Raw genomic sequence first — 27,328 nt, forward strand, 5'->3', positions numbered from 1 at the left:
GTCATCATCAGTAGTAGAGGTCTGCCCGAGCGTTCTTGGTCTTTAAGGTTAAAATCACCAGCTCTAAACTTAGCGAACCACTTACGTACGGTTCTTTCAGCTAAAGCGCCTTCTCCGTAAACAGAACATATCGATTTTGTTGCTTGTGAGGCATTTTTGCCTTTCCGGTAATAGAAAAGCGTCAAGTGTCTAAAATGTTCTTTGTTTTCTTCCATCTTGAAAAGAGTACAAAACTGACACGAATCAATTTATCTGAAACAACTTTTTTCCTAAAGATGCGTTGAAATGTCACCTTTAAGCATATGTATATAAATCGTATGTTTTCAATAACATTGATATATTCAGACATGTTCCAACGCCATGTATTAAAAATCGGCACGAACTTTCCGGACGACCCAATATGTCCGAAATTTCCTTTTTTGCCACTAGAGCGTCAAAGCAGGTTACGATCAAGATTATAGCCGAATGTTGCAGGGTCAAAATAGCGTCTTAACATCTGTTTGTAGGAGTTTGAGTTTCAATGTAAGAGTTCTAGGTTCTATTTTCCTAAAAGTAGGTTCGTAAACTGCTAAAAGCATTAAAGTAGGCGCAAAATTTCGACTCGAGGTTATTCAGCGTCTATTTAGCTACTACTTTACACTAAAATATGTCCGAAATTTCCTTTTTTGCCGCTAGAGCGTCAAAGCAGGTTACGATCAAGATTATAGCCGAATGTTGCAGGGTCAAAATAGCGTCTTAACATCTGTTTGTAGGAGTTTGAGTTTCAATGTAAGAGTTCTAGGTTCTATTTTCCTAAAAGTAGGTTCGTAAACTGCTAAAAGCATTAAAGTAGGCGCAAAATTTCGACTCGGGGTTATTCAGCATCTATTTAGCTACTACTTTAACACTAAAATATGTCCGAAATTTCCTTTTTTGCCACTAGAGCGTCAAAGCAGGTTACGATCAAGATTACAGCCGAACGTTGCAGGGTCAAAATAGCGTCTTAACATCTGTTTGTAGGAGTTTGAGTTTCAATGTAAGAGTTCTAGGTTCTATTTTCCTAAAAGTAGGTTCGTAAACTGCTAAAAGCATTAAAGTAGGCGCAAAATTTCGACTCGGGGTTATTCAGCGTCTATTTAGCTACTACTTTAACACTAAAATATGTCCGAAATTTCCTTTTTTGCCGCTAGAGCGTCAAAGCAGGTTACGATCAAGATTACAGCCGAACGTTGCAGGGTCAAAATAGCGTCTTAACATCTGTTTGTAGGAGTTTGAGTTTCAATGTAAGAGTTCTAGGTTCTATTTTCCTAAAAGTAGGTTCGTAAACTGCTAAAAGCATTAAAGTAGGCGCACAATTTCGAATCGGGGTTATTCAGCGTCTATTTAGCTACTACTTTAACACTAAAATATGTCCGAAATTTCCTTTTTTGCCGCTAGAGCGTCAAAGCAGGTTACGATCAAGATTACAGCCGAACGTTGCAGGGTCAAAATAGCGTCTTAACATCTGTTTGTAGGAGTTTGAGTTTCAATGTAAGAGTTCTAGGTTCTATTTTCCTAAAAGTAGGTTCGTACGACTGCTAAAAGCATTAAAGTAGGCGCAAAATTTCGACTCGGATTATTTCGCACCGCGAAATAAAAACCATCGAGGATCGCGCAAACGAAGCTGCGAGGAGGTTTTCCCCTGGGTGACGTGACGGGACTGGTATCGTGTCGTCGCGTTTCCGATTCGGAATGTGTCACCCGGTGCGCGAGCAGAGCTGCAGTCGCGAGCGTTGGCGAGCCGGCCGGGCGCATGTGCAAAGTGCAATGCACCGTGAATAGGCAGCCTGGAAACAAATGCCATTATGCAGCGACAGTGATATCTATCACCCATATAGCTGCATCGCGGTTCCGACTTGGCGCGCGTTGACGCGCGCGTTTTTGTTTCCGCGGAACGAAACCCGATCATGAAGGAAGCGACTTAACGTTTTCATATCCTCGCTCAATTAGCGTGCGGAATGTAGCGCGTTCGCTGGACGCGCTCGCACGGGAAACGAAACGAAACGGCGGACCGCCAGCGCTAGAAAGCAGAAAACCAATTCTGCCCGCGCGTTGTTTCCACGTGATAGAAATTCCCTCTGTTTAATGGACATTTTTCTCAATAGAGATCGAAACGCGCGCGCAAAGTGAACGCGAAAATTGATAAATTATCGACGCCACGCGTAACGTGCGAACGCGAAAGAGGGATTGGTTGACGTTTAGCATCCACGCACGGAATGAGAATCGGAAAAAAAGAACGAGTATATTATTAACAACAGTGAAATGTCGCGATGGACGTGCGATCGAACGTCGGTGTTTCGGTCACGAGAGCCACTTGTATAATGTCCCGAATGCACACGTAGCATTTAATTCGACTCGACAGGAGTTAGTGACTCTTGAAACGTGCGGTTCAAATGCTGCTTTATGCAGTAAATTGCTGAATGTGAAATGTTAAACTAAGAAGGAAAGTTTAAAGATCATTGGATATACGGGTCATGAGCCACTTTATACATAGCAAACGTATTCTGCCCGACTATCGGCAGACCTCAAGTGCATCTACCTATTTTTTCTCTATTTTTATCGCGGTTATTCTTTCCCGAGCTGCTCACCGACTTCCTTTATTACTCATTCCATGAAGCGTTTGATACTTTTATGAGACATAAAGCAGTGCGCGCAACAGCAAAGGTCGGATGTTAATATCTGACCTAAATATTTCACAAGAAGTTTACTCCGCAGTTGAGCATAAAATACAATAAAAAATCCATCTAATCTAAGAATCTAAAAAGCATTTTCGTTTGAAGTGATACGTGATCGAAAATAAATCAGCTTGACAATTCTTAATCTCCGTTTCAAATGGAAAATATGACATATAAATGGACATTCATCAAATTTTAATTATGAGCGAATCAATCTCGGATCGCACGTATGATACATACATTCATTCCACGCATCTCACTTATCTACGCATCCTTGCTCCTTGAAAAATCGCTCCGGCGAGTAACTCCCGCATCCCGTTTCACGATCTCTCTCCTCCGGACTTCCTCCTCGAGTGGCACACAAAGGACGACCTCGCGTAACTCCGTCGCGACTGCAGATGCGTTACGCATCGCGGCCGTCAGCTGCGGACGCACGCACGTACGAGAGTAGCCGCGACGGGCAGTACGTACGTGAGCCACGTGGTCGTTTAAATGCGTGTTAACGCGCGCACAACGAGCGAGCTTGGCTTGGCCTTTAGCGCGCCTCGCCACGCCGTGCCAGTTTTTCACAGCCGTTCCCTCGCGCGTTTCCGCTTTCGTTACCAACTCGTCGACGCCGTACCGTTATCCTTCTCCTCTGCCGACAACCTCCAGCGTTGGTTCTTCTCCCGTGTTTTATCCCAGGATAATTAGAACGACGTGGCGACACGTGCATTCATGCTCCCTTCTGAGCGTCGTTTTCACCAAACGATCGAGACAATCGATCGTCACCTTTGCAGTGACAAAACATGTGTATTCTCGTAGATCCAGCGTCTGTACGAGTTCAACGTCCCCAAACGAGAAACATCGCGAATAATAGCGCAAAATTAACGTATCGAGTATTTACTCTACCGAACAGCAACAGCAGCACGTTTACCACGTTTGATGTAACAGTTACGTGCGCACAACGCTCGATGCAAACAGCGGCTTCGCCGAACTTATTGTTGACAAAAGCGCTTTCACGCGTTTATCGGATTTTCCGCGGTTTTTTTTTTTCCTTTTTTTCCTCTTGCGTTTCAGCCGAACAGCGTAACGGAAACGCGTGCGAGTGGATCTCCCGGCGGGAAAACAATGGCTGCTTGTTTCCCGATGGAAGAGCGTCTGCGTTGTGCCGTTGTTCTTTGTTTCCGGGACTGTGTCTTTCGCGCGGTTCATTATCACGCTCCTCGTCGTCGTTCGATGGGCGTTCGCGGACCGCGAACAGGCTTTTAAAGAGAAGCATCCCGGCGACACGAATCGACGCGTGCTGGACCCTCCTGCAGGCTGCAGCTGCGCGTGAATCTGCGTGAAAGTTGCCGTTCAATGCGAGAGAGGCGTGTCCGCGTATCGATAAACATATAAATCTCGCTGTTATCAGACCGATCTGGCGCAGGTGACTGCAAGTTGTGCCACGTTTTCACGTTCCCGGACCGCGAGCACCGCACCGAACGTGTGGACCGTTTTTGGACCTGTTCTCATTACAGGAATCTCGTATGCGAAGCGAGCCCACCGTGGATCCGAGCTGCGGGTATCCTCGCAGAGATCTCCAATGTATCTGTTATGGTGAAAGTCGCTCCCGCGTTGTCTTGACGGCACGGCGTTGCAGCAGGTTGCGATTCACGGCGCATCGCGAAACGCGGATGATCTTATCCGCGGCGAAACTGCCGTGAATCAAACGCGCATACCCGCGTCCAATTCCCGTTGTCAGATTCAGCAGCCCACGCTCTCTCGAGCTCTCTCGAGTTCTCTCGCTCAGTTTCGCAGGAGTTTCAGATAGTTCTAGTTTGTTACGGTGCAGAACGCATTAGTGATTTCGCATAATGCTCCAGAAAACGCGAGGACGAGATTGCAAATTGTTTCATAATGTTCCGACGTAAAGTGTAAAGATACGATTGTTGATATTGCTATGTAGCGTTCAAGGAGATTTTATTTGCTAAGATTCTGTGGATAATATTTGCAACGTAATAATCCATCCTCTTGTTTTGTTCGCAGGACAGATTAGCTGGACACCACCTGGTACCCAGAAGGCAAGTGAGATAGAGACAGGTGGTACACGTGAAAGTAAGCAGCAACCATGGGAGCGAGACAGAGCAAGAGGTCTGTGGACATAACGACGACGCCGAAGAAGGAGGGAATACCCGCCGAAGGAGGCGTCGTCGGCGACGCGGCCGCACCTGGCGATGGCAAACTGGAGAGGATCGAGGAGGCCGACACGAAACCTACCACCAACGGTATAGCACCGCATACCGACACCACCGAGGACAAAGAGAAGGATAAGGATGAAGCTACCGAGAAGGACAAGGAGAAGGAGCAGGTGAGTGATTTTGCTCTCCATCTCGTGCGTTCAGCTTGTGCGTTTCGAAAGAGAAAAAAATTACTGGAAGGTGCGATAATCAAGCGCGTAAAGGCGTGAAATATTGTTTAACTGTTCCTCTCGATGTTTCGGCTCAAAAGCTAATATTGATGGTCAGAAGCGAATGAAGTTCGCTTGACTGACTTGAAGTTCCTGGTTCGTATCACCGAGCCTCACTCGCATTATCTCGAAATCGTGTTAGCCGTCGAGGGTCAATTGTTTGCACAAGTGATTATGTCGATTTCAAGCCGGGCGTTATAATAATATTTGCTTCCTTCGGCCTTCTGTTTGGACCGATAATTTTCCATTACGAAGCGAATATTAATATTTGGTAGCACACGTTTTCGTCATTAAAGCAAGTTCGCCCATACTATGTTGACTCGCGTTTCCGGCTTGGATGATTATACACGAGTGCGTAATGTCAGGCTGCGAGATATTTATTTCTCGATTACACGATCGAGTCGCATGCATAATTATTTCCCTCGAGTGCGAGGCAAATTTAGCGTTTCAGTTAGCAACGTTTATCGACACGTTCTCCGCTCGCTGTGCACTGCGTCGACAGTCTCGAATCGCATTCCGGTGAGTCACTCGTTCAATTATCGAGCACTTTTCAATGATCTTGTTCGAATTACGCGGACGGCTACAATGGGCGCGTGCTGAATCACGCGTTCGCTCGTAAAAGTCGTAGGTACTCCGAAGTTTATCACGTCGAGACGATTTATCCGGTTGCACGCGCCGGTGAATCATTAATCTTAATCGATTCGTCGAAAGCGAAGACGTACCATGTTTCTTCTCATGTATCATATTCATGATATTTATCGGCGTCTTTATTACTGAAGATATCTTGCACGCAAACTGTAAACAAGTTGATACTGTGATTTTCAAAACATGCAGACTCGTAATAATATTGTAATAAATATTTCTTAATGATATAAAATAAAACAAAGCGCATTGCAATTTGCTTCATTTAATTTCCTTGATTCGTATTTGTTTAAAGATTCTTCCTCTCTTCTTCTCTCATTCTCAAACGTTTCTTCGCTTTCGTGTAACGCCTTCATGCACTTAAGACCCGGATTACTTTAGTAATTAGCAGATTAGAGCGATAGCAGTTGCGTGTACTTGGCGGCTTGTTTGACTTAATTCTTTTTCTAATCCGTTCTTTGGCGCGTTTCCGAGAAATCTAGCACCTGCTGGACGTGAAAGAGCACCGCGTAATTCAGACTCGACGCAGCACGCGAGTGCGTCAAGTGTCGCGCGCTTGCGACATCCGGGGTTGACTATTCTGGGCATGACCTAGGCGAAACGTTGCCTCGCTAGCTACCAAGAGCCGAACGCCTTCGATAACGATCAATTTCCTGTTTGCTCGGAGGTATAACTCATGAACACGAAAATCAGCGGTCTCCAGAGTCATCTTTCTACCATCATTATGTCGCAATTGCTCGATGATTGCCCTAGCGCGCGACTTGACGATCGATAATCATTGATGTTACGTAAGACGTAATATAAACGGAAAGCTGGTATCCGCTTATTCAGACGATCACGGTTAATTGCACATTACGTGTCGCAGATAAGTGTAGCGGATTAGCGCTGAAAGTCGCGCGCGTTTGGTATTATAGAGGCCAGATGGGAAAAGTTAAATTACGTTCACGTTCACGATCAGGATCTTACATTACGATGCGTCTAATCCGCCGAACCAGTTCTTTCGATTACGTTTGACTTTATTGCAGTCGGATGATAATCTGTTATACGTTTACGACTAATTTGTCGTTTTTTGAACGCTATTCGATTTCACGAAGGCGTTTTGCTAAGAAGCTCGATCTCCGTAATATTTAATACTCGAAATATATTTATACGAGATCGCATACGAGATCGGATCACGATGCTTACCGGATGACTCGCCCCGTTCTTCAATTTATATTCCTGAACTTTTGAGCAGTGTGGCGCAGAAAATTGACGACCAACTTTGGCAGCGCGTTTCGCGTATCCAGTTCTACCACCAAGTTTTCGGATTGCCTCCACTCGGTTGCCACCAGTCGAATCTCATAAGTGCGACGGTTCGTATCTCGAAACAGCTTCCCCTCTTAGGCACAACTTGATATTTCCCCGATTGAGCAAGCTCGGCAGCAGCTGTCACGCACCAGATACGACGATACACGCGAGCGAAAGAGAGAGAGCGCACCTTACTACCCTTCCTTTCCGCTCCTTCCTTTCATTTCCCTTCGGACAAGTTGTTCCTGTTTCTCTCTCACCGCCGGCTCGTGTCGATTTCAGGCGTCATCTCGATGATTCGCGTGAACATCTTTTCCTCACTGTATCTTGGCATACTTCCTCTCTCTCTCTCTCTCTTTTGTTCTTCAAAGATCAATATCACATTCGCACAACAGACAATATCTCATCGCTGATAAAGATGTTTTACAGAAAGATCGTAGAGATCGCGTATCAGATCAGATTAATACATCACGTTGAGTCATATCTCGCCGTTATTGTCTCATCGATGAGAAATCCACTTGTACAACACGCATCAACTCGATCAATTGTTTTCCGGGGACCTAATCATTGCGCGCTGCATTCTGCCGGCCGATTCTTCGATTCTTGTTATCCGCGAATTCCTGGGTGGACACGTCGCTCGGATGTCTACCTGAGAATCCGGTAGCTCGCTCTTCTCTCGCGCTCCTCTGTCGCGCGCAGATTCTCCGCTGAATTTTCGACAAAAAGACGAGCAGATACCGTTTGACTAACTCTCCACAGTGTGCAACTGCACAGTGTGCACTCGCTCCGGTTGACTCGTTCCTGCGACTAACTGTAATCGCGTCTCACCGGCCTCTTCTTATGGGGCATACCTAACTGTCCCAGACGAATAAATCACCTCTGCCTTCCCCCTTTCCCGTCTTTTGTCGCGCTACTATTTCCCGCGCGTATCTCGATCGCCGGATTGCGATCGCTGGATCGGTATCGCCAGTATCGGTCGCGTGATCATTGCTCGCTCGGCGAGTTCGTTTGCGCGGATTCCCGCGATCCGGCTTCGCTAACGAAGTCAGCAACTCGCGTCATGAGGATAGAACAATGTCGTAAAAAGCGTGATCCGTTATGGGTTGCATATTCCCTTGAGGAGGACGAGATGACGACGAGTTTCTTCTTTCTATGCCCTCGGTCGGTCGCTCTTTCATCCACGCCGTTTAATCCACATTCGGACTTGGGCATATCGATCGCATTAACATAACGACGTCGCCGTGCTCATCGCATTATCAGCTCGCGCTTATCCTCGCCCATCGCTAAAGGATGGTCCACGCGTATTCCCGCTCGCGCTTGAGCGCACGTGTGTTCGACGTGCGAGATTATGCAGCCGTGTCTCATGAATATTCATCGTCTTCTCTCCGTGGTGTCTCCCTCGTGCATCTGGCGACGCCTCTATTCTCAATCTTGCAAAATCTCCGGGGCAGGTGCGCTCGCGCGCAATCTGCTTAAAGAGTCGACCCGCTCGTTCGGATGAAGCACCTGCCCTTAATTCGACGCGCGGATGGTCGACGAGTCGGATGCTGCTCTGGTCTTTTTTTCAATGGGAGACTGCGATACGATCGGGCGCACGTATACACGTGGTGGATAAAAGGGTACCGGTGCATGCGGATGACCGGCAGGCAAGGGGACCCACTCGAAACCACGATAAGCCATGACAAGCAAGGTGTAGATCGTGACCTTGGCCTTGGCATGCTTAGCGGATGGTTACGTGTACCCTTGATAGCGTGATAAAAGTTTCGTACATGGAGAAATGCATTCCATTCTTTTTATTAGGAAATTTTATTAGCAAACAATGTTGATTTAAAAAGATCATAATTATTACCTGGAAAGTAGGAAAGGAATGTGGCTCGACTGCAAATAGATTCGTTGTGATGGGATATTACGAAGCATTAATAGAAGCAATAAATTTTTTATAGCCTATAAATGGTTGATTCGTTAAAACTCCACTCTCAAATTAGCTTTCTGGAAACGTTAGTGATCACTAAATACCGCGCGGGATTAGCATAGACCGTAAGAAAACGTGGACTCAGGCCTCTCCCTGAACGATGAATCAGACGAATGGTATCGTACGGAAATCAAGCAAGTATTTCACATATAATTAATCCCGCGCGTACACGATGATCTCTCGACGCGTTTCCTTGATGAATCATCGCGCCTCGTTCGAGATGAACGCGCTTTATTAATTAACAGGACTCCTCCTGTTTCGCTGCCACTAATTGCGGCTATGACCCGCCTGAATTCTTGAGAATTTTCTCCGTCCGTCCGTCCGAATGTCGTGCCAACAACATTATGTCTACTCGCGCGGTCCCGACTAAGTCCACCGATCGAAACGCGGTAAATGAAAATGTCCAGCTGAGCATCTCGCAGCTCTTAAACGCCGGTCGCGGTATTCCGCGATTCTCACGGCGTCTTCACAGCGGGCGGTATCGCTTGTCGTTGGAATCGCGTTGGCGATTACTCAACGCTCGGGAATTCGTTATAGAACGCAGAAACGCAAAACAGGTGCGCGTACATATATGCATGTATGCATGCACGCACCGGCGCGGAATTTATTGTGGAAATCTCGCGCGAGCTCTCGACCTTCGTTTCCAACCCGCGTTGCGTCCCGCTGGATTCCTTCGTATTCCGATATTGCGCGCTTCGGCCGCGCGCCGCGATCGTCTTTACCCGCCGCGGCAGGTTGCACTGCATATCTTTGAATATTAATTAATGATAAACTCGGCGCGGCCTCTGGATTCCGATATATCGATCCTCTCAATGAAACGTTATCCGCGCACGGAATCTCAGCGCGTCGCCAGTCCATTTGCGTTACGCGAGAAAAACGCAGTCGAGAGAAACAGTCTCGTTACAGCTGATCGTTACAGCATCCCATACTCCAGCCAGGCTTTCAGCTTCCAGACTCACTTTACGGATCATGGCGCACCGGCAAGAACGCATTGGAACGCATGAGGTTTATTACTGAACCTTGCGATCCAAGATTTCGTTCGCTCGCGTCTGCAAATGATCCGCTCGCTGGTGAATCGCTCGAGATGCGGTGCCATCACACCCCGTTTATTGCATGCACCGAGGAATCTATTCCGCGCGTCTCCCCTCGGATCTGGTTTTCCGTGTGTTGCTTTCGTTTTTCCGTCTTGTACCTGCGTCGCACCTTGCACCCGGGCACTGCGAGACGCGTCGTCGTCATGAATGCAGAAATAAACCGACATTTACATAATACAATGCGGGCGAGAAGATTCGCCTCGTCTCGCCGTTGTCGTTGGGGAAGAAATTGTGACATGCGGAGAACGAGAACAGAGCAAACGTCGCGCCTCGCGTTTGGTCCATTGTAAATCAGCAAACGCCCACGTCCGATCTGTATCTCGTTCTTAAACGACATCACGTACTCATTGCTCGTTCGCTCGATCGCCCGTCCGTCCGTCCATCGCGATTGTGTTTTATCGCGTCGTGGAAATGTACGTGCGTTTGTGCATTCGCGTCGGATAAACGCGCGGAATTGTTCTCGCGTATTTGCATCGATAATAAAGTAGCTCTCGGTGTGTTTGTACAATCGACCAGCCACCTCCCCCCGGACTTGCGACACGCAATTCGCGTGGTCTCATTCGACTGGAATAATATTCGCCGCGACGACTACCGATTTTATTGATCGGAGCGAGGAAAACGATCAAAACTAATAAAAGCCTAATAAAAGTCCAAGTAAACGGAAAAATCATTGCGATATTTTCAGCATCTCGAGAACGGAGAACTGATGTTCGCGTGACTGCTGTGTGACGAAACGTCGCGTCGACTCGTGCCCGTGGATAACAGATCGCAAATTCAGGGCGACACAATGCCGAGAGACCCGTCTTTCAAGCAGCTTCCAAGAAGTGTTCTTAACGAAGCATTTCTGCCGGTTTGCACCGCGAGCCTGCCGTAATTACGCGCAGCTAGCGCGAACGATCGCGTCGTCGCGGTGTCATCCTTTCCACAATCGCGTCTTCCGTTAAGACTTTTCTCGTGAATTTGCAGGAGGCATCCTGAGCCAGCACTTTTGCGCACAGCGCGAGTGCAGCTTTGTATCGTGAAACCGTAACGAGCTCGGTGATGATAAACTGTTCACAGTTTGCATTAATGGAAGTATCATAATCCACCTACTCTTCCTTCAACCGTTTACAATGGCCTTCAATGGGCTCATCTGACTGGTCGTAATTGAGTCTCGAGTGGTATATGTGACACAGTCGTGTCTATGTGAAGCTCGGTGGTCCCAGGGCACTGGCACTCGAAATCTAATCAACCTCGGCGGACTTTCGCGTAAAGGAGAGCCGACGCGCTCTTGTCGGCCGCACTTTTCTTCGGGAGTTTGGTAAGCTGCGTACTTCGCCGCCAAGGCACGAGAGAGCTCGTCGAGGGCTCTTCAGAGCCTGACAAAGAAGCCCGGCTTCCTCGTGCGCCGTACACTCTCCGAGAAAGCTAATCCGTTTCACGGAAGTTTGATATTATTTATAAGTAACGGGCCTGCGGGCGCGATGCGAAAGAGTTAAGCGACTCCATTCCGGTTTAGCCGCGGCACTTCCGGACGCGAGATGAGAAACTTTCGACGCGCGAGTATTCAGCCATTATCACGGAAACGTGCACGCTCGCGCAGCTCTCGCGTTGCAGTTAGCTTGTAGTTGATTATAGAATCTGGGTAACGCGATTTTCGATTATATCCCGTAAAGTTTGAAACTTCGGCGCGAATTACCGAGGCTTAAACCTGGAGCTCGAGTTGGCGAAGCGCGATGACGCCGATTCGACGATGACGATGTTTCCAACGAAGGATTATCATTCGAGCTTTAATCAGCTTTCTGATGATCGATAATATTTTTCTGAAGACTTTATCAATATTCCGGTAATGTGATTAATTGTATACATTAAGTTTTCATTGGGAATAACGAGATTACAAAATTATTAGAAAGATATGAAATCAGTCTTGCGAGCACTTCCAGCATATCACGTCGAAAACGACTATCAGCTGAGCCATGATGCGCGAGTGCTATCATCCCACATAAAATAGTGGAACTCGGAAGCGTTATCCTCGCAGGAAGTCGTACATTGTGACGTTATGCGGTATCGATTTACGATACTGGATTTACAATTTACGACGTGGAATGTATCTTGTGGGCGATACCGTTCGTTTTTACGGTCTCTTCCTCGTCTATGTTTTTCGCATGCATAAGGCTATCACAATAAATTAAAATACTCCAGTTTCGATACGAGTACTATTTTCGCGCGATGATGCACGCTCGATTATTGGATCTGATGACCCTGATGATTGATATATTCGTTGCAACGTGAGACATGTTTACGCATTCCTGTCTCTGCGTTATACAAGGGGATATTTATTGCCCAAATCACGAAAGGTCTTGATTTGCATAGCGTTAGCCGTACGTCTTGGAGGACGAAAATTCAAAGTAGGGTTTATCTCTGTTTCTTTCAGCAGCCACAGCAGGAGGAGGTAAAAGAGGTAAAAGCCGAGGAGACGAAGCAAGAGTCGACCGGAGAGTCTCCTGCGGAGGTTGCGGAGGTCACGACGCCCACAGAGGCCACCCCTGCGAGTCCGGACACTGTCACTTCTCCAGACAATAAGGAAGCCAAAAAGAAGGATAAGGTATAATGATCCACATCGTAATCCGTATCTGCCAGACGTGCAATTAAAAAACAGAAACCGCACTTGGAGCAAAGAATCACAAGTAAAAAGAATTTCTCGTCGCGTCGCGTATCGAGAGACATTAGTCACATATTGGAGTAACAGTCGATGTACTGGAGTATCTAGAGAAGCTTTGCAAATCACGTATAGCAATCACGCGTAATCACGCGCGATGAGTCTGCCGATCGTTATCGGGCTCGTTTGCTTGTTTCCAGAAGAAAAAGTGGTCCTTCAGGTCGATCAGCTTCAGCAAGAAGGACAAGACTAAGCCGAACCGCGAAGAAACACCCAAGAATGGAGACGTCACCAAGGAGGAGCCACTCGCCGAGGTGAGTTGAGAGATCACTCGTAACGATTACGCTGTTGCTCCAACTGGAACGGTACGGCTGAAAATGTATCCGGGGAAATGAAGCGTTTTCCGGAATAAACAACACGCTATTGTCAGCGCTGTACAACTTGCTACACCGCGCTCGCGAAATTCGTTAGTAATCTCGTTTGCCAGAGACCCGGAATTGCGTTTGTATGTTTTGTCCGCTGCGCAACGAGCGCTGCGCGCGGAAATGTTTCCCTCGAATATTCGTAATTGGAATATTATTCGTGATTCAACTCTCGACAGCGCGTACTTGGATAATTTCGCTGCACGAGAAATACGCGCGCCGTCGCGAAAAAAAGTTTCCGCCCGAAATAATTATTGTGCACGCACACGCGTCGACTTTTAACCGTGTTAATTGCGTTGCCCTTTAGTACCGCGTGCGCGTCCGCAGTGCGATTACTCCCGTGAAAAATAAAACGGGACCATTTTCAATTTCGGTTGTCGATATTGCTCGACATTCCTTGTTATCGGCGTAACGGCGTTTTGTTGCATGCGGCACTCGTTACGCCGACGCGAACACGCTTCGTTGCGGCTGAAACGATCGCGCCTCGATTGACCCTCGTGAAATATGTGTCATGCACATATCTACCCTCCTCCCCGCACCCTTCTCGTGCGAATTTCAGGACAAGGTAGCGTAGGCGAGCGCGTAGCCGCGCGAAAAACCGGGTGATCGACTCGGCGAACGGCAATGAGTCGATTCCGTTCGGACTTCCTCGATCTTTTTCCAACAAACGAATAATCGGATTCAGCCGGCTGTGTCGAGGAGGCCGCTGCCAATAACGGCCACGTGGTTGGTCAAGCGTGCCTAGAGCACGCTTGTTTCGCTTGAAATTCGTGCCGCGCGATCCTGCGCGCGCGGAGATAATCGCGAGCGGCCACGCGATAGCCGTCACGGATCGAAGGGTTCTCGGGGCTTCAGGGTGCTTAATTGGCCTCGAGACGTCCGATAAATCTCCGAAGGCACTCGCGATTATCGGAGATTTATACGGTAAAAATGATCGGCGCGACGCGCGGCCCTCGCGTTCACAAAGTTATTCGGCCGAGCGGTATCACGCTCGATTCCTCGCCTCGCGTGATTACATGCAGGTAAGGAGAGGGAATCGGAGGAACGAGGAGGACGCACGTCCCGATATCGCATCATTGTCGCAGGGAAATGATAAAGTATTATGCAGCCGCGCTCACGTATGTACCTCGTGACGCTGGCGGCGTAGTCATTACAACGACGTGACGTGCCTTTCACGACGCCCGTGAATGATGGAGCTCACTTTGTTGAGACGTTATTATTAATCTTCGTCGTGCAGCCTTAACAAGCTATTCCACGTTACGTGCGGCTTTATACCTCGATTAGCGCGATTACGTCGGGATGATATGGATCGTCGATGATCGCGAGCGGACCGCGACGCATCCATCTCGGGGTGCTCAATTGAACCGCTGCGGAAACTTTTGACCACGCGTCAAGTGCAACGCGAGAATATGAAGAAATTTCGTTCTTCACTCAACGCGTGCTTGAAGAAACTTCAAGGAAACGAATTCGAGTATCTCGCGACGGAGATCGGACGCGAAGAACGCTGACGACGACGAAGAAGCGGTACGCTCCGCCGTACGCCAACCTGCTGAATCCGCTGAATCGAAAGCTCAGCGGGCGCCTAATTGCCCTGAGGAGGCGATGAATCTCGTTGCTCTTTCCGGCCAATGCAGGCTGTTCCCGCTGCGGCCGCTCGCGATAAATCCACTTGCTGGCGGATGTATAATAAGTAGCGGACGTGCCGGCTCTCGCCTTTCCTTTCTCTTTCGTTTCTTTCGCGGGTTTCCGTCCCGCTCGTCTCCCGCTGCCTTATCTCGAGAGCTAGCCGCGCGTAGGCGAGATCTTGGCTGTTTCCTTCACCGCCACCTTCCTCTTCGTCTTCCTCCGCGAGTGCAACCTACGGTTCGGCTGCACTCGCGTGTGTTGCACGGCCGTGGGCTCCTTTCTTTCCTGCATTGCCGCGACCTCGGCGCGACAGAGAGTCGGGTGAGAACAAAAGAAAGAGTGAGGGTAAAGAGAGAGAAAGAGAGAGAAGTCGCTGTGACTCATCCCCTCGGTTCGTCGTACCTCCGCGCGCGAGTTTCGTGATAGGCCGCCGTGGAAAACCGGCTCCTCTCGCGCGTGGTTAAATTATCCCCGCCGGTTGCCTTGCCTGGCTCCTCGTCGCAGCCTCCGGCTACGGCCTGCAGCTGAGTATCTCGATGCCATGTACCAATCGTTCACCATCTTGCTGGACTACTGACGATATTCCGTGGCTCGATATCGCACCGAATTCGATCGAGTCTTGTCAATTTGGCACACGAAAAGTCGTAAAACGGTTTACTAGGAAATCTGAAATGTGAAACATGATTTTGTCATAATATTGCATCGAGCTGTTTCTTTCTCCGTTCCCCGCGTTATCGGTCGGTTTGATGAAAGTCGGAATTCCGAGTCGTTAAAGCCCCTCTTTCGATTGCGTGGGGTGTGGCAATGACGGGGACTTCATTAGCGTTGTCGCGTTATTTATAGACCCCGTCTTACGGTACTTTTTGCTTTATCGGACCGAACTTATCGGCGCACCATTTTTACGTCCGTTCTCGTGGTCGTTTATCACCGCGGGTGATGGATGCGGTCGTATCATTCGGACAGTTGAAAACACGCGTTCTCTCCGCGGCACGGACGGAAAGCCTGCCTTCTCGTAGAAGAATCTGAGAGATATTTATAGCTGATATCTCGCGCACTCTTTCTCTCTCTCTCTCTCTTGTTGCTCACACTAACGTGGCCTTGGTGAACCGAGCAGCTGTTCTGCTCCTATTCATTGTGCCACGATATCGGCACCCTCCACCCCCCGAGTGGACGAGCTTGACGAGTTCAGCGATCTCGCGCACTTTCCTCTAATTAGCAACCAAGCTATTATCATCCGAGCTTACTCGTGGGAGCACCGCGATTTTTTGATACACCCGATATGTAGCATCGGTGGACAGCAGGGAGAGTACGTCTCGGAGGACCATCTTCATATCGCGGTACGATCGAGCGGGTACCATCGCGATGCAACCGCGACTTTCACTCCCTTCGAATGGTCCGGCATTCCGAGTCATTAAGGAAATTACAAGTGATGGTGTACGACGGACCACACAAACGTGCCGTATGCGGCTCATCGTAATAAGGAGATGTCATTGTTGAGCGTGTTATGACACGGGGCGACGGGCGGACATGCTGATGACCTCTTGCTCTATCTCTCTCTTTCTCCCTCTTTTTCCCCGAGTCATTTGCCAGTTGAGGAGCGCATAGCACGCGGATTGGAATTTCTCGAGTGATTAGCTGGAGAAGAAAGATTCCCGATGACTCGGGAGATTCATTTCCGACACGTTGCCGACTCGCTGACGTTTTAATAGTTGGCACGTTTTTACGCGAAATGCGTTTGATGTCCGCTAATGTCGACTGATAGGGCGGTAAGCTCATTGTTTAAATGCCCTTTCGCGATGGGCGAATATTTCCTCGTCCAATGTATATGTGTGTATATGTGTACGCTATTAGACGATTTTTTCGGGTCGCTTCAGCTGCGCCGACACGTTTTCCTATTTCTCTCGTAATGCGCCTCGTTCAGCCCCAATTGGCGGCGAAATTTTCAATTCAAGGCAATTAACTCTTAATTCCCTTAAATTGTCTCCTCACGCATTCTTATGTCGGCGAGGCGTCTAAACCTTCTCTGGTATTCGTCACATCTCCATCATGCCACGTCCACGGTGAGAAGAAGAGAAGCGGGTTGGGTCGTATTACTGGTGTAATCGTATTACTTGACGTTCCATAAAAATTAATTTCAAACGAGATACATGTGTCATATGGATGGAATGTCGAGATAAACAGAAATAATGCAATCAGATTAAGTCGGAAGAGTGAGACTGCGGGTCAGTCCGATGATGTAATCGTGGGATCTTCGTGTAAAATTTCGGTCGTTTTCATTTAACGATGGAATCTCATTATTTAGTCCATTGATCCGAGGAGCTCTCTTTCTTTCGCTGGCATTCATTACACAGAATAATCTCGTCTATCTGCAGACATATCTCTTTATATATATATCTTACTTTTTAATGAAAAGATGCGCGATTAAATCGTCCAGTTAAGTCGACGCGTCTGCAAAACATGCGTTTTGCGCAGAGCTTCGCACTTGTCCACGCCGTTCTTACGAGCAGTTTTACCTTACGAATCTCTTTTCGCCGAAGGTGAAACTGAGTTATTTTCGCACGGGGCAAAAGCGATGTGACCGTCCGCTGATATCTCCCCGATAAATCTTTCCACGCGACGCTGTTTCCCGCGGTCGACCACCTTGTCTCTCCCTTGTCGTTCCCTCCGTCGAGCGCGTCGTCGCGACTCGGATTTGCGTGTGCGGGGCATTTTTGCAGACGCTGCCGACTACGCTCCTCCTCACGCCAAATGGAAATGCAAGTGCGTGCGCACTTGCGTGCGTGTGTACACCGAAGGATACCCTCGTGGATGTCCACGAAATTATGGCGATAAAATTGGATAAAAGCGATTGGTCGACGTCGTCCTCCGATGTGTTCCTTCGCGATATAGTCCTTCATGGTTTCGTCCCTTCGCGTCGTTCCGGTGCAACGTCGCTGACTATGATATCTCGTAACGTCGATATCATGATTGATCGTGACTCGACATGACGTTGATACTCTGTCACGGACCTTGGGCCAATTTCCTACGGGAAACGCCACGTATCTGACGGGCAAATCGGGGAACCGGGTCGGGTACCGTGTACCCGCGGTCACTGGCCGTGTCTGTCTACGTCTGTCGCTCATTGTGTTTGCCCGCGGCACGGTTCAATGGCCCAAACTTCCCGGATACGCTTACCTACAACGTGTCGTTTCGTCGCGGAAAAGGAATCGCCCCCGGGAGATCGGCGGGAGGGAGGGGAATGAAGATGAAGACGTTTGCGAGGAGAAGGTTTACGGAGACGCTCACGAGAGGATTACGCAAGACTCACGGAGATTCGTGAAGTTTGAAAATCGCGGGATCGCATTCCTGTTCGTTTTCCTTGCGATCGAGGAACTCGCCTTCCCACCCGGCGCTTCGCTCGTCGTTACGGACTTATTTACGGTCGCATAAAATCTTAAAGGCGAGATCGCGCATCGGCAGAGGAGCGAGGATAAAAGCGCGCGGCCACGCGAGGAACCCGATTAAACGAATTTATATCGCCGCGTGAATTACGGCGCCGGGCGGATAATAAATATCGCGACCGGTTATTTTTAACCCGTATCGCGATCGCGTTGCCAGCAAATTATGCAGATAACGAGACGTTAACGAGTCGGAGCGCAGTCGCAGCGAGACGTGGACGAGCGCTCGATTGAATTCATTAATCGAGCTGTCGCAACGCATTCAACGAATAATTAGTCTCCTGTTATCGTTCGTGTAACTACAATTTTGTTATCGACAAGTAACTGCAGCTCCTGCTGCCAGTACCCAATTACGAATCTCGCAAACAACCATTTCCGTTCTCTTAATGTAAGAACTTTGCAATGTAAACGTTTGCATCTTATGCAGTCGTTAAGCGGTTCTTACTTGCACACAGAGAGAAACAATGTTCATCAGTAAAACATCGTGTACTCCGCTTCGGAGTGCCAATTCGGAATGCTCATTCAATTAAATGATTCCCCGCCTCCTGCGACTTCTCTCCGGAACTCAATTCAGGATTTTCTCCACGCGGTGTTCGGCTCGAGTTTATAGTCCGCCCAGCTATTCCGATGATCCCCCAGATGTGTCGGGAAACGCTCGTCGCGGCAGCCGAACGGCAATTTCCATCGATGAGACGACAGCGAGACACTTGGAGTTTCTTCGACACGACGGAGACGAGATCATCTCCCTTTACGGAGCAAAGTCCCATGAATGTGACGTTGTCTCCCTCCCACATTGACACCCTCTCGCACGCACAATACCGCTCCGTGTGTCGGGGTGTGGTCGCGCGATTCACTCTTCGTTCGTTCCCCGAACTTGGCTCGACTGTGTGACTTTTGATGCGAGACTACCGAGTGGTATTAATTAGTACCACACGGTGCATCTGTTGTATGTGTGCGCGTGTGTGTATTGCATACGTGCGTGTAGATTAGTGGCAGGAGGGTTTGAACGAGGAGAAAGTGCAGGGGAGCTCGGTCTTCGTGAGCCCAGCTTAGCTTTGCGTGACTCACCCCTCGAAACAGAGAGAAAACACCTGTGCGAGGGTTAAGGCCAGCCTGCAGGGAAGACAATGTCTGGGTCTTGGTTTCAACGCACGAGCACGCGCGGAAAACTCCATTTTTTCGCCTTTCCTTTCCTTCTTTTTGCCAAGTAAACTTGACGAGCGCGCCAGGTCGCGATGCATGAGTCGAGAACGATCGGCAGAGAGAAGGGCCAGGGCTCGTTCGTACTTTATTTTCGGACGAAATGGCAAAAGGTCGCTGGCCGTGACGCGTAAATATTTCTTCGAGCGAGCAACGTGCACCGGAACAAGCACCTCGATGGAGAATCGCATCGCAACACGCTCGTAATTGAAACAACGAGCGTCTCTGCGTGTGATCCGCGCGAATGCGAATAAATTATAACAATAAATCTGCGGCTGTGCCTGAAAAAATATTTACTCGCGAGTCTCCGAGCGAGACGTTTAATTATCGTTTTTAATTATCGCGTTTGCGAGAGGTGTAAATTTTACGCTTCATTAGTGACGCGATAAACTCAATAATAATTCTTCTCATTTTTTTCTCTTTTAATTTACGAGTCACAATTAATCCCCCTGTTTGCTGGGGACAGTTACTTCTGATTCTGCAGTATCGGCTTTCGACGCGGCCTGCCTTCGTTCCGTGTTGCACGATCGCGAGAGAGCTCTTGCCATCAGTGACGAGACACGACAGGGTACGCCTCTGGTACGCGTAAACCCGTCAACGTCACGGCGTTGCACATGCAACGATGCATGCATGTGCAGTTTCGTCGACGCACCGGGAGAGTAAGTCAGTTGCGACCGTGGCTGGGCAGTCCCGGTGGACTCAGGGCCCTCGAACCGGTTTCGGAAAGCCGTTCGCCGTTGCGGTAGTGTCCGGCTCGGTTCAATTTCATTCCTAATGGTCCCGATGAAATTCATCCCACGGTCCTTCGGATTCTGCCATCCGTGTACCCACATCTCTCGCCGCGGTTTCATGTTCGCGCCTCAGAGAAACCACGGAGCACTTCCTCGTTCCTTCTGCAATTCCTAGAGAGAGCGTCCCTTCGGTTAAACAAACCGTTTGAGAAGTTAGAGGGATAGGGAATAATTTTGTCTTTTATTTTGTCACGTGTAAAAATACGTGTGCTAATAGACATTGTGTGAGCACGCTGTTAACTGATCATTTATCTTGCACTGCAAGATACTGTATCTTTCAGGTAAACGTACGTATTTACACGTCGCAGCCGCGTTAGCTTACATAAGATAGAACGTTTAAATGGGGGCGGTATGTTTGCTGGCGTCGAGTTTGAAATGTGCTTCTCCGTTCTTTCTGCCCGATTCTCGTTCCTGCCGGAGTCGCAGCGACAATAGGCAACGTGCATGACGCGCCATGTGACGCGTGACATACCGACATCTGAAAGGTGTTCTTACGTTTTCGCCAATCGTCCGCCTCCGTCTCCAGTTATGCGCTTTCGTTCGGAAACGCGGTGCGACAGGTGGAATGAAAAGCTCGAAACGGAAAGCCCGAAGCTCGCGCGGATTCACGGCGGAGACGAGACACACCGCGCTTCGATCGACTGTCGCGTCCAACTTTCTTCTACCGTGAATTCCACGGATATCCTGAAAACGTCCAAAGTGACGCTATGGTTCCCCGTGTCTTCATAACTTTTTCCCCGAGAGTCGCTATTTCCGGCCATTATTCATGGTAATGTACAAACCGCCGATCTCGCGCGAAACTTGCACTGAAAAATTCTTGCAGACATTTAAATTCGACTATTATCATAAAAACTTGGTCGAACGAGGAAAAAGTTCGCAGAAGGGAAATCTCCGCGGCCGGCAATTTTTGATCGCGGAAATTAAGCGAGCAAGCTGTTTTCCTCGTTCGTCGATGAAAGGAAGTTTTTTCCCAGCGCGATAGGGAACTCGGAATCCGCTCGTTACATCCGCGGCCCGATTAATATCGAGTGGAGAACCATAAGACGGACGCGGGAGCGTCCAACGAGATTCATGGGACGCCTAACAACTCGAGAAAGACGAAAAGTTAAGGAGAGGGTGCGAGACTTCTCTAATGATCACTTTTCAACGCGCACGAACGAACGTAGTTCGTACTCGATTGAAATTCCGTTAAAAAACCCCCCAGCGAGGGGCGGCGAGGCGGGAGAGGAAACTTGGAGAAGGGTCCGCGGTTCTTTATTGTGACGGGACACAAAGGAGGTCCACGACCGAGCTCGAAGGACTTACGGGCCCTCGACCCTTTCGGTGATCCGCGGCGTGCGTGAAAGACGCACACCGATGCTCGTCTTTTCCACACACGCAACATTTTCGTCGGTCGGCATTCATGTCCCCATTGCAAAGTCACGGGCGATCGGCGAATCGACAAGCACCCTTTGATACTCGATATCTCGCGCAAATATTCTTAAATTTCTCAGTGCACTTAAATTTCAGACCTGATTTGATCAGGAGTGCTTTTTCCATCACCTCGGAGGCGGTGCGACGCGACATCGCTCGTCGTTTCAGGCCAGTGCTTCGATTTTCATTCGTGATTCAGCAGTAATTGAGTGTTCCCGAATAATTTCAGTTTCTGCTAACCGGATAATTCCGGTGTCGTTCAATCGTCTTGTTATCTCGCGGTCACGTCCGTCATCGTCGCAGCAAGTAGTAGTCTCTAGTAACTTAACTCGCGAGAGAGAGAGCAATCTTTTGCGGGATTCAAGAACTCGAAACTTGACATTATCTCGTTTCCTTTGTGCTCTCATCGTCTCCTTCTCTTCGTCTGTTGCTCGGCACCGTCTTACTTTGCCGGCAGGGAAAACAATACGCAATTACGAGCTAATCAGGCTCGAGGACTGCTTGGCGAGCGGCCAGAACCGTCGAAGGCTCTTCTCTCGGACGTACCTGGAAGCCATCAGGTTTGCACGGATTGAACGGATTATCCGCGGAATCTGCTAACGATGGCGGACGTTTCATGTCGTTCTTTTCTTCTCGATTGTTTTTTGCATTGCTGCTGAAGAATCCGGACATGCATTTGCGAAAGAAGCGTTACGAGAATGATGCTCGTGATCGAAAAAGAGATTGTACAATTAATTTTCTTGCGTTTATACAATATTTACTTTTTTATTGATAACGTTTTGTAGCTTTCGTCGCTTTAGCGATTATTATCGGATATATAACGGGTGTTGGCATATGATATTAATTTCCGTCCAAGAAGGCAGCACGCTTTCACGGATTTTTCTAGTGTTCTCCGCACGTTGCGACGAGAGATGCCGTTCATCGATGGCTGTAATCTTATGGCCAGTCTTCCTGTCAAATATTGATTCTAGTCGTCATAGCTTGTTCTCTTCGTCGTGGCCGATAACGAGACGGACGGTCAACAGAGAAAAAAATTCTATCGAACGAGTCTGGAAGCCCGCATCGGCAACAAACGTTGGCCAATTTTCACTATAAAAGCGTTATCCATTTGCACGGTAGTGCAAAGAGTCTCTCGACTGCGAATAACAATTTCGTTTAATTTAGAACTCTCAACTCGGAACTCGGAAAAGTGCAGGTCGAATCGTTACACCGAAATTTTATTGTATACGACTATGAATGCGATTCATAACGCGTGAATGAATGATAATAATTGCGCATTTGTGTTTTATATTTTTGTCAGTACACGCCTCTCGAGAAGGCTTTCCTTTAGGGTGTAGGTAATCAAGTGCATCCCCCCAGAGAAGCGCGGGGAAGAAAGAAATGAAAAAAAGGAGAGCCACGAGTCGCTCTCTCGCCATAAGCCACGAAGGAGCTCATATTTTGATGAAAGAGCGGACGTTTCTCCTGCCGGCGACTCCAATTTACTCTCGTAACGATACCGGAAGGAGAGTTTGCGAGCGAAGGAGGAAAAGGAGGAGGGAACCAAGGGGTCGAAACGAGGAAATAAATGCGTACTGGTGTACGCCGGGAAAACTAATTTCGCAAATGCGCGAAAGATATTTCGCAGATATGCCCGCATTCATAAACACAGATTGATATTGTCGGGCACGATGAAAAATACATCGCTCGCCTCATCGTGGGCCATTTCTTCGTTATGAACCTAAATGTGACGACCCGCAGGAGACACGATTCCCTCGTTGTGCCACTTCATCTTTTATTTGTTATTAATCGCGATAAATTTAATCAAAGTGTGCCAGTTTTAAGATCCCGGCAAAGCCTCCTTGTAACGGAGAAGCCGCTTGCCGATCTGCGCATTAATTTAAAATGCGATCCGCTTGTTCGTCTTCGCATCATCTCTCCAGCATCCCCCTTATTTATACCTTTTACGTCAGTTTCCTGACACACTTTAATGACGCCAATGCATCAACGACGGCGCTGATAAAACTGAACGTTTCTCATGACTGCGTGGCGTGTACACGCGCGCGATATCATGCGGAACACGCAAAAAGAGTACATTACACCGATATCGGTGTGAGTTGATGTACCATAACGTTAAATTATCTCGTACCATCTTTGAAATGTATTAAATTTATGCGCGACATCGGCAATCTCGCGCACCTAATCGAGATCCAGTTCACGCGTCAGCTCCCAGTAGCGGTTCGTCACAGTCAATTTCTGGCACAGATGTGACAAACGAGTCGCCAGCACGATTCCCAAAAAATTCATTTATAGACGCTAATCGTGATTTACTAATTTTTACTGCTGCAAATTTCAACATTTTCTAGAGAATATACGCGAATTCTTCGATTGTTTTCTCGTGGAATTCCTTATTGGTTCCGCAGTTCTAGACATCTTGCGAGTCAGCAAGTAATCTCGACGGCTATCACTCGATTTTGTAGCCCAATCCATTAATTACTGCAAATACTGCAAATCGATTCAATGCACGCGCCGAGCCACGGCCACAAGTTCGGCTTAATGAACTATCATTTCGCGCAGCGTTGTTTGGCAGTGTGTCGTTGCCATCGTGCCGCCAACCCCACGGCGCTCACGCACGTACCCTCCCGTGCGGACGAGTCCGAGGGGGCGAGTCCGCTGGGACGGGGTGATCGCGTGCGAATCGCGATCTGAAATCCGCGGTGGCGAATTTCCGCGCCCCGCCTGGCGCTCACCGCGTGCGTCCCTTCCGATTTGGGCGTCGTCGTCGTCGCCACCGCCACCGCCACCGCCACCACCGCCGTCGTCGTCTAGTATCGAGCGTCCCGACGCCGGGACGCTCGGAGCTGTTGCCATGCCAACCGACGGGGCTACCAGGGCTTTTCGCATTCGCCGACCGTGTAGGCGCGAGGTTCGATCCGCTCTCGAGTACGAACAAGGGCATCCCGACGCGCCGCATTTGCATAAGATCGCACGCTAATCGCGTCCCCGGCGAGAGATTCGCAGCCTCCGAAACTGCATCGTGAGCAAGCTCAAACGTCCGTTCGCCTGGAATATGAAAACTGTTCCCTTTACGTATTATAATATCACGTTATCGCAAAACGACGTGATTATCGTATTCTGAGAACCTCCTTCCCGGTTTCCTCTCAGTCCTTCTGGTTTCTGTCGTCGTGCACGGGGCAAGTGGCACGAAGAAACCCAGGTATATCCCACGTGCTTCTCCTCGCGGTCACGTTTCGTTTAATCGCCGTGTAAACGCCGTATGCGGTCGGCGAGCAAGCCCTAAGCTCGCCGTTACTTCCGTTACGTTTTACGAGCGTTGTTACAGAAGGTGTGAGATATCCTCGCGGCAGCTCGCGGACCGGAAAGGCGCATGTCGAGTGGTACCGCGACGCGGGATTCCGCTTTTTATTCGCGAACGCGGAAGTGCTGCCTGCTCGGGTAATGGGGAACGGTCTTTAGGGGCTTTTAGGCGCGTCTGGGATTCACCTAACGACCCCCATAATCGCGCTGGTGAAGGTCTCCGCCTCTTCTCCATGAAAGTTAATGAAATAAAACTCGCGCGGAATGTCTCTCGAAATTTTCGGCGCGAGTTAATCGGAGATAATCGCGCGCGAAACGATTGTTTCGTACGTGCGCGTTAATCCGCAAGTATCGCAGTCGTTAATTGATAGGCTTAGCTGCGACCGCGGGATTACCGTTTGACTGCTGTTCGTCAAACACGATATTACAAAGCGACCTCGCGTAATGAATAATATAATCATAATAATGAATACTAATAATTTTACCTTGATAATGATATAGTAATAATATTATAGAGAGAATCCCATAGTGACAATAATATCGCAGTAACCGAGCCAGCAAATGGATCATTAATTACCGTTGATTAATATCCCACCGTTAGGACGACAGAACCGAGTTGCCATCGCGGCCGCACGCGACGATAAATTTCCACTCGCAGTTTCCGCGCTGGCGCCTTCGTGACAGAAAAAAAGTCGCGCTCGCGGATCGGCAACGTTTGGTTTCATTAAAAGTTCGTCTGTTAATTGCGATCGGATGCACGTCGCGTCGCGTGATTTCCCAGGTGGAAATCTCGCTCTCTCTCTCTCTCTCTCTCTTTCTTTCTTGTCTGGCAGCCTCCGACGTGTCTCTGAAAACCGCAGGACGGTTCGCGCACGATGGAGAGACACTCGATAACGAGTTTCCCATTCGAGTTGTTTTTCTTCTCTCGTTCTCGTGGATGAGGTCCACGGTTCTCTCTCGAGCGCGCTGCATCGCTGAAGGTCGAAACTGCGAAGGTTGACACTCTCGAAAACTCGGTATGCGCTTAGAGAGTGATTTGCCCGCCGAAACTGCCAAGTACGGCAACTTCGAAACGCCATTCCATGGTATTGGTCCCGCGAGATTTCAACCGACAACTCCTGTCCTTCCTGTATCACTTTTTATTTTATTTCCGTATCTTGAACCGCTACATTCGAGGAATTATGCAATTTATACATGGGGAAAGCGAAGGTGATGACATTGGTTCGCTTTCCAAGTCGTTTTTTCTTTTCAGTTTCAGCTGTTTTGAGTTTTCTCGAATCAAGTTGCGAGTTAGGAAAATGAAGAACTTTGCTTCACGTCATTAACCGGCGTGACAGAAAATTTTGATTATGTTGCTGCTCGTTAATCTTTTTTTCCCGCGATCGAGATTACGCGACGGATTGCAAAATTCTCTCAAAATCCCTGGGCTTCTTTTGCTTTTCTGTCACGCAGCAGATTCTCACGGGATAGAAATTCCCGTGAAATGCTACTCCATTCGTAAATGAATGAGTTTTTTGCAAGGAGGAAGACAAACGAGCACGGTCCATTAGAGAGAAAAAAAGAGAAAGAAAGATGGTTTGGAATAATCCGGAAACTGTCGCGCTGAGACAGATTACGAATTTCCCCGGAAATCTCCCGCATTACATTCCATTATCTGTTCTTGTTCGTGATATCAGCGTGACTGTTGCTTAATCAAGTATCAGGAAAGTGATGGTTCGACGTCTCATCGTTCGCTCGAGATATTGCAAGATATTCCTCTCTTTACGAGAGGAGGAGAGAGAAAACCGCATCGTTACCGCGCAGACCTCACGTTCACGGATCACAAACTGATCTTTTTGCCGCGGCTGTCGCAATCTCCTGCTCCCTTTGTTCGCTTTTGCTCGTTCAGTCCGAAGGAAACTCGGGCGAATTGCAGATTTATGTCGGTAGATCACGACGGTCATCTTTCGCTCCAGTTTGCGCTCTATCGGCCCCTCCTCGCAGCCCTCCCCGCTACGGGTTCCCTCGACCCGTTTGTTGTCTTGCTCGCGCAAAACCGCCGTGGGTTTTTCGCCGCGCGGTTTCCGTATTCGAAATCGAGGAATCGATTTCTCCTCCGGCGAGCGAGATTGCGAGCCGTTCCGCCGAATATCGGCGAATGGGATTCTCCGGATTTGCCGCAACCGCAAGCTCAAATCGCCTTCCTCGCACGGCGATAGAACCCTTACGTGATCGCGAAACAAATGTTGGCCCGCGATGCGATTGTTTCCGCATCGGCAATTGCACGCCCGCTTATGCAACTCTTCCACGCCGCGCTCCGCAATGCTCCATTTGTATTATAAAATCACGGCGGAACTTCCGCCGCGGAAGCCGAATTGGCGGCAGTGATCGGAAATGGAGAGCCCG

At 48.7% G+C, this 27,328-nt stretch overlaps 1 protein-coding gene across 1 annotated transcript in view; it reads left to right on the forward strand.

Moving 5' to 3' along the window:
* The window catches only part of LOC105283148 (uncharacterized protein KIAA0754), a 92,910-nt gene that overhangs the window by 46,091 nt on the left and 19,491 nt on the right, over nt 1–27,328 (forward strand). Inside the window, exons 2-4 of the mRNA XM_026968487.1 lie at nt 4,704–5,025; nt 12,533–12,703; nt 12,958–13,071. Coding sequence (XP_026824288.1) covers nt 4,786–5,025; nt 12,533–12,703; nt 12,958–13,071 — 525 coding nt within the window. The 5' untranslated portion in view covers nt 4,704–4,785. The remainder of the gene's footprint in view (nt 1–4,703; nt 5,026–12,532; nt 12,704–12,957; nt 13,072–27,328) is intronic.

The sequence above is a fragment of the Ooceraea biroi genome, chromosome 3, assembly GCF_003672135.1.
Source record: "Ooceraea biroi isolate clonal line C1 chromosome 3, Obir_v5.4, whole genome shotgun sequence".
NCBI lineage: Eukaryota > Metazoa > Arthropoda > Insecta > Hymenoptera > Formicidae > Ooceraea > Ooceraea biroi.